At 36.7% G+C, this 8,421-nt stretch overlaps 1 protein-coding gene across 1 annotated transcript in view; it reads right to left on the bottom strand.

The window, feature by feature from the left end:
• Window positions 1-8,042, bottom strand: part of LOC115232723 (dipeptidase 1-like) — a 90,705-nt gene extending 82,663 nt beyond the window's left edge. Inside the window, exons 1-2 of the mRNA XM_029802772.1 lie at window positions 7,755-8,042; window positions 2,628-2,936 (exon numbers count right to left, since the gene is read on the bottom strand). Coding sequence (XP_029658632.1) covers window positions 2,628-2,936; window positions 7,755-8,042 — 597 coding nt within the window. The remainder of the gene's footprint in view (window positions 1-2,627; window positions 2,937-7,754) is intronic.
• Window positions 8,043-8,421: the final 379 nt, after the last annotated feature.

Genomic DNA, 8,421 nt, shown 5'->3' with positions numbered 1-8,421 from the left:
CGTTTTCGTTTCTTCCGATCCCTTCGCGATTCCCTGGCAAGCGGCCAGGATCGCAGTTCGTCCGAACCAGGACGCGGACTCTAAAGTTCGACGCGCGGCCCCGTTAGGCAGCACCCATTTCAAAATGAATTTTTCTCTTTCTCTCTCTTTTTCTATCTCCTTGTTCTTTTTTCTGTGCGAGATGTTCCGGTAGAATGAGGCCACGCCGTCAAAGTTCGGAAACCCGCGCGTACTTTTCTGAGCAAATCCGTGATTTTTTGAAACGCGACGTTTCCATAAAAATAATAAATAGATAAATTGATGGAGATATTTTTGTTATTAATCTTCTATAATTTTAAAATCCGTATAGAATATAATATAGTTGAACAACTCTTGATTGGCTATAAATATCTTATTCAGTTAATCAAATTTATGTTTTAAGATAAAGAGAAATGATTTATATAGTCTATAAGTAAAATAAAATGAAAATTTTGCTTTTTATCGCGGACGATATGTATGTTGTATGACAAGGAGCAGGATGATTGATCGAGGAAGAGAAATCATGTAAAATTCAAATGTAATCTATTTTCTTTTGTTTACTTGACGACACTGTTGATATAATCGTGAAATTCTATATATATTCAATACTTTTAATGAAATACATCTATATGGAATATAATCGTCACTGCGCTGAATCCGCGGCATTAGATTTTCATAGATTTGTCATGAACGTATGTTAGCATCTCGTGGGAAATAACAGGAAGGACTTCGCGAAACATATATAATGCACGTTCGTCTGCATATTCATTACGAACGTCTCATGGAGGCTCGTTTATTCTCGCATAATCATAAAGACTTTGACGCAATATTGGTCAGCTTTTTTCTTCCGAAGAAACTTGGATAAAATCTACAAACTATATTTCTTTTCTGATTGTTTCTTCATCCCCCCCCATCTCTTTTCTTCTCTTTTCCCGTTCCCTTTTTCCGCACTATTCTTTGACTCTCCGCAAGAGATTTCACGGACAGTTCGGTCGCACGTAAAAGATGAAACGCCAACAGAAGCAGCAGACAGCGGGACGAGGTCTCAAAGCTGGAAGCTGCTTGTGAATTTTTCAGACCACGATGAATTACCTCTGATAGCAGGTACAGACGCGAAACACGGAATCTTCTAGGAAGAGCCGTCTTACGGATGGGCAGATCGCGCGATTCGTAATAATTCGATGAACTTCCACGTCCGCGGGCATTACGTATTTATCCCGAAACGAGTTGGAACGAATAGCAAAGTTGATTGTATCTTCAAGACAATCGATTCGAGCACAATTCAGACGACAAATCAATTTGATGAAAGTATGGTCGTCGAAAATAGATCGAGAGAATTTATTAGAAATTCGAATAAAGAATTTTTTGATTATTCGATTTCTACGTTAGATCAATCGCTAATAATCTTTTAAAATATAAATAAAAAAATTTCATTTTTTGCATGAATTAAATTATTTGCGCGATTTAATATCTACATTATTGTAATAGTAATTGATAGATTGGAATAATATATGTTACAAGAATTTTGTGTCTCGTTAAAAAATAAATGAAAGCAAATATTTTCGTCAATAACACTTATCTTGATAGTTAATTAAAATGCGTTATAAAAAGTATATTGCAACAACGAAAAAATAGCACGCTTTTATAATTCTCTAGCAGGATTATAATCCTTGCTATAAAGGATTAACTTGAGGGCTTTAAATTTGCATCTCGGACTTTGTCGTCTTTTGTAAGTTTTATGAATACGTTAGCAAATTAGCTCATCACAACGGTGACGCTGAATGCATTAGAATGTTTCATAGGCGAAGCGAAACGAACCGTAATGTGACAATTACACGATTCTTTTCTCGTGAAAAGCACCTATTCCAAGTTTTTCACTTTAAATTTTGTAGTTGTATATTTTATTAAAACACACATTACAGGGGAAAAGAACTTTTTAATTATGATGTATTTTTTTTTGTATTCTCTAGATTTTTAAAACTTTGTAAGATACATAATCTCAAAATTTGAGATGAAACAACTTATAATGTTCCGAGGAAACTCGGTTGCGAACAATGTCGACCCAGTTATATAGTTATATCATTTACGACAGAAAAATCTAGAATCTCATCATTATGCTTCATATCTGGAGATGTACCATTTTTTTTCCTTATATTTATGAAGGCTCACAGATGGCTTTCCATCTCTCATCACGAAACGTTTGCGGACAGAGAAGCATCCCTCTCTCGCAGAGTCGTCCTTGACAAAACGCAATATCGCATCGCGATTACAAACGCGCATACACGCACTTGTGTAACAAGCGCGATATTACACATGATTCGCAACAAAGCCCAGAATTTCGTCATTGCGCCCTGTTCGAAATGTTCCTATCATTACAATCGACAACAAATCGAAACTACACAACGAACGATTAAATCTCCTCATTTTCTTTTTGCAATTAACTTTATAATAAATATAGATAACAACAAGCGTTGTGTACAATAACACAAATATTATCTTCACGAGCGCCAAATCTATCCTTAATCAGAACGCATCTCACTTTTTCCGAAAAGCCTTCGTTCAATGATACATATATATATTTATTAGCGGTGAATATATTTTTTACTCACCTGATAGTCCATGTAATTCCCATAGCCCATGTGGTTGCATGTGCAGGCGCAGGCCTGAATGTGCCTCCGCATGTCGAGCTCGACCTCCTCGCCGCACACACCTCTGCTCGTCGCCATCATCGTATCCCCCATGCAATAGCCACCGGTGCAATACATCCTCGGGTCACTTTGATCCAGGTAACCCCCACCGGTGTCGTCGTATCCGAGTCCGCTGGTGCACCTGGAATCCGAGGCGTATCCCACCCGGGACTGAGGACGCTCGTCGTAGCCCAGTCTAGACTGGGGCCGATGGAATGTCGAGGATACATCCTGAAAGGAAAAGAAGATATAAATCACTGTACGCCTTTGGCTCGATTACATACGGGATACATTCGCGATTCTTTTTTGATAACCCTTTTTTGAAAACGTATTAAATTTTTTTTTTCATTCGTGATTGTATTTTGAGAGAGGTACGTGCATAAATCAATCAATCATTTGCACGCTTTAGAGATTTACTTACATAAGTCGCAAATTTGCCTAATTTTGTCGAAAGCATAAATAATCTTGTTGTGCTTTAAACATATAGTCTTATTTATTTAGTTTTATATTTATATGTCTATAATCCGGATCTTAATTTTTTTAATGAATCTTTTTTAAATAGCAAGAATTTTATTTTCCTGCTCGTACAATTTTTGCTGTTTATAAACCGCAGAATTATTATTTTATGCCATGTATAAAACAATATAAATATGATTTGTTATAAAAATAAACAACAAACAACACAAATGAGAAGTCAGTCGAACATGAATTCGCGTTTGATTGCAACGTTGTTCTGCGTTATTGTTTCATTGAATTGATTAAAACGAGTGATATGTATTTTTTATAGATTCGACAAAAACTTTAACTAGCTGTAAATACAAAAAATATTGATTGAAAATAATTTAGAAATAATATTGTTTTTGGCAGATATTATCGGGGAATAAAGTCCTCTGGAATTAAATCATAATAAAGAACAATTTTTTTAATTTATATTCTTTTTACCTATACTATTATATAATATAAAATAAAGATCGATAAAAAATTAAAAACTAGTATATAATTATTAATTCTTTTCCAAGATTAACACGCAATAAAAAAGTATGTAAAAAAATAGATCATTTTTAACTGAAACATATTTTGCGTTTCAAATATATCTGCCGAAAGCAATTCGGCCGATTAATCTATTTAAATACTTTTGTAAATTATTTTAAAATAAATTTAATTATAGAATATTAAAATATCTGAACTTTGTCTGTGTGTGTGTGTGTGCATCGTTATATGTTTTTTTTTTTTTACAAATACATATTATTATTTTAAATTTTCTTTGAATAAATATCCGTTAAAGATTAAACGTATCGCGAAAACGTACAAAAAGAAGGGAATTTTATTCCCTGCGTTTATCTCTTGTTTATTCTTCTGGTACATTTGCGGTTACCGCGATCGCAATGCATCATGGCTTACGAGTCATCGTATTCCTCACAGTATGCACTGCATTCTCGTTCGATATGCGTAATAGTGCGACGATCGTCATCGTGGATCGTGCTGGTGTTGTATTGCCGCGTTATCTTTACACTCCGCTTCGATACGGGGACCCCTAACAGTAAAGTATCGATATCGCTAAAATAAGCGGAACGTATGTGCACGGCCTTTGAAGCCATGTACAGGATCCTGAAATTCGCCTGGTAACGTTTCGCCGTCATCGCCACACGATTCCAAACGATAGAGACTGTAAAAGCAGAGTTGGCACCTTCCTCCGCGATTTCACGGAGCGGAGAAAAATGCCTCGGCTGACACTTTCGATCGACAGTTTGCCGATTTCTGGAGATTTGCTTTCGAATCGGTGAATTTTGTAAACTCTATCAAGTCTCGGGAAGGTTTATTATATCGGGGAGGGAGATTATATATATATATATATTTTATATAACAATATAATAATATCTCTCTCTTTCTATCTCTTAATTTTTTTATTGCGCACTTATATACACACAATATCTTACTAAAATTTACTAAGAAAAATGAACTAAAACATATATTATTACTTATGATAGATGAAATAGCTACAATAAAATTATTCTCAAAAATCCATATCTCTTTTATATTGAAAAAAGTTAGTGTTTTTAATAAAATCGTTTTATATTTTGTAAAATTTTGAAGATTTATCTAATTTTACTGTAATAAAATTTTTTTATCTAGAAAAGAAAGCGTATAATGCGGCATAGGAAGCTTAAGCAGAGAAAATGCACGTTTAGGGAACCATCTGCGATGATATCGCTCGGAAAGGAAACATTGAGGAATAGACGGATGATCTGCACGTGATCGCTTTGTATATGCGTTATGCATCCGCGAAATTGCATCCGTAGGCGATGCAGCCGGCGGCTAGCAATGCTAAAATTTAATAGGATATCAATATATATACTTTTACTTTTTTTATATTAAATACTGACATTTATATCAAGTATCGACATTTTCTATGTACTCGATATTTCCTTCATGCATATTCATATCGATGTTATTTGCGATAGACAAGAGGAAAGACTTTTCGCGGCAATTAAATTCATAAGTCGATGCAGATTAACATCTCTATTCAAGCGTTTCGAATGCATTGATATTATTCTTTATTCTCAATTGTGATCGTAAAGATAAATAAGTGATGATGAAAATGTTCAATTTAGAAAGAACAGAGTATCGATATCCCAATACTACTCATTTATGTCAATTCAGGTCAAAAATTGATAATGAACGCGGGGATTAACACCGATTTATCCTCAATGGCGTCATTTTCGCGTGATTTGGCGAGATTTCGTGATCCCTCTTTTCGGCGAGAACAGCCTCTACTGAATCGATAGTCTGCGGATGTAACTTGGAGAGCTGAGGCGCCGGGCCAAATCAATTTTCGGATACCGAAAATCCTATAATGGCTCTCGAAAGATTCCTGCAGCCAAGTTGAAGCGGGGCCCGCGCCGAGCTTGTGCGAGCTGAGAAACTCGTGACTCGTGCGGCCGCTATTACGGATCTCCATCTCGTGGACGAGAGATGAGGGACGAAGTTCATTTCCATTTTTGCAAACAGGTGTACCATATTCATAAGCGCGTCGAATTGACAGAAAAAATAAGCCAATCATGAATAGCAATGCGACGCTTTTAGCGGCGATGCTGCATTAAACTCCCAGGGTATTTCGGGAGCGTATTTTTTTTTTCTTCGCTTTACGTTCCGCTCGGAAAATTCTAATTGTAATCACTCGCCTTTTCTGTGCTGCGTTATAATTGAGAGTGTTATAATTTATGTGCTCCAAAATTTTGTTGGTGGGAATATTACAGGCGTATCGTCTGTTACCAATTTAGAATTCAGCACGTAATATTTTAGATTGGATGCTATTCTACACATGATATTATTCTCCTATTATTTTGGTTACTAATTTGGACGAAAATATAGCGAATTTTTGCCTGCATGAGTAACATTCAATCTTTACACGGTAACTTGACTACGTGTTATTATAATTTAAATATTGTGATTGTATCGTAATGACAATATCCCTTGTGTATATCTCGCATGCATAATGCAGTGCGATATTTTTATTTCGAGAAATAATTTTCCTTATTCGTTTTTATCGTTTAATATCTGAAAGAACAGCGAATATTCGTGCATGAAAAGTACTTGCGATTCATATTATCGATAGCGACCGTTTCAACTCATTGAATCACGGTGATCTTAAAGTCTGCTCTCTTTCCGCGCTAACTAAGCTCCTATTTCCCTGGAATGGGCAAATTCAATTTTCGCCGTCCGATAATCATAAATACCAGGCTCCGGCAGTGCGTTCGTTATAAAATGCCGAACTCGTTCAATTTTATTAGATAATTATCGCGTAATATTTGCACTTGGACGCGATATTAAATTTAATCAACATCGAGACGAGTGTAACGGCGAAATATAATATTAGACTTCGCTGCAAACTGCGATTAATCGCTTTGAGATGAATTGTATAATGGTAATTTCATACCTATCAATATAAAATCGAAAATTTTAGTTTTAACGAAATTTATCCTTACCCCATACATATATATGCATAAATAAAATATATTTTATTTACATTACATATATATTGTATACATATACAAATATGTACGAAATATATAAACGTACAAACGCAGAAATGGAACATATTCCATTTTTGCTATATAAATACAATGTTTTCAAATTGCACAGCTATTCATTTATTTCAATAAGACTTCACATATGTAATTTGATTAATGTCACTGCACAATAATGTAGTATTATAATTGTAACATAATGTCAAATGAAAAAGCTATATTGTTGAAATTTTTAAAGAAATACGCAACTCATTGTTGAGATTGCCTCTTTGCCATTAGCGATTGGATATTCAGAACTTTTTTATAAGTTTTATAAAAAATTTTAATTTTTTAATTAACAATAGCTGTTAGTGATTTATGCAAATATTCGCAACCATATTCAGCGATTACGATGTCAGCGGTCTCTCATTTTGTCAGCACAGTTACAGAATAACAAAATAATGCGCTAACTAATAAGAGCATTTCTTTAGCATTAACAGTCAAACGCTGTTGTGAGTATACAATATAAATTACTGATAGAAGTGCTTATACTTTAAATATTGACGCTGGCAACAGTGTTATAAATAGTGAATTGTGAACACGAACGTATCGATTCTCATATATAATTAGTTAATAATTTTGATATTAATAATATCCAATGCGTTTATACTTATTGTTAACAATTGAACTTCTTGTAATATCTAAAAAATATTATTTTCTTTTAAGTATAATTAATCGATTCAACTTATGCTCGCGCAAATGACAGAACGAATCGATGAGTGGACGGTACTGAATATTACACGGCTCAAAAAAAATCCCAGGAGAAATAATAATTATTCCTCGTAACTTTTTTAATGCTTAATAACGATTTTAATTAATTTAACTCGCGCTTGATAACGATTTTAATTAATTTAACTCTCGCTTAATTAATTTTACGAAGTCTCAATGTCGTTGACATTAATTTATCCGTATATGGCAAAAAGCTCTGTGTCTTAACTCTTATTAAAGATGTTTCTGGATCGTATCAAGAGCATGTGCATACCTGAGAATAGGATTCCTCCTGGTACGGCGTCCTGCGATGGCATTCGTCGTAGCACCTGCCGTCGTAGCCGCTGGGCGGCCGTGGATACGGGTCCTGCGCCGCCACCGCGGCCGCGCAGCAGTCCGGGATTTGCGCCTGATAGGTCTCGTAGGGACACTTGTCAGGCTGGACCGGTCGCGGAGCCTGGTGCACGCGCTCCTGCGGTCCGCTGCCGTAACCGGCGCCGCCACCCCCTGCGCCGCCACCCCCGCCGCCGCCACCGCCACCGACGCCGCCGGTGTGATGCATCGTTGTCGTCCACTCCCGCGGACCTCCTCCTCCTCCTCTCGCCACCTGACCTCACCGCACCACCACCTTCCCCTCCCCCGATCACTGCATCCTAATCTCGCGTGGTGCGCGACGCGCGATCGAATTTGCGGCCTCGGCGTGCCTCGTCTCTGTCGCGCGGCCCTCTTTGCGCGGGTCCATCCTCATCACTCTCCGCACTTATACACCGCGAGTTTTATCCTCGTTGAATACTCCGGGTCGCTTTAGCCCATCTCCGACTCGTACCTGCATAATTAACGCGTTAATAGCGCTGACAAGGGTGTCACCTTTCTCGAGCGTACGTTCGAACTCGCGACAACCGAATCGTCGTTTACCCTTTACTCTCGCGCGCGTTTAGTGC

This window comes from Formica exsecta, unplaced genomic scaffold, assembly GCF_003651465.1.
Source record: "Formica exsecta isolate Colony F162 unplaced genomic scaffold, ASM365146v1 scaffold1492, whole genome shotgun sequence".
NCBI classification, from domain to species: Eukaryota; Metazoa; Arthropoda; class Insecta; order Hymenoptera; family Formicidae; genus Formica; species Formica exsecta.
Note: the sequence above shows the minus strand (reverse complement) of the source record. Positions and strands in the feature narration are given on the sequence as shown.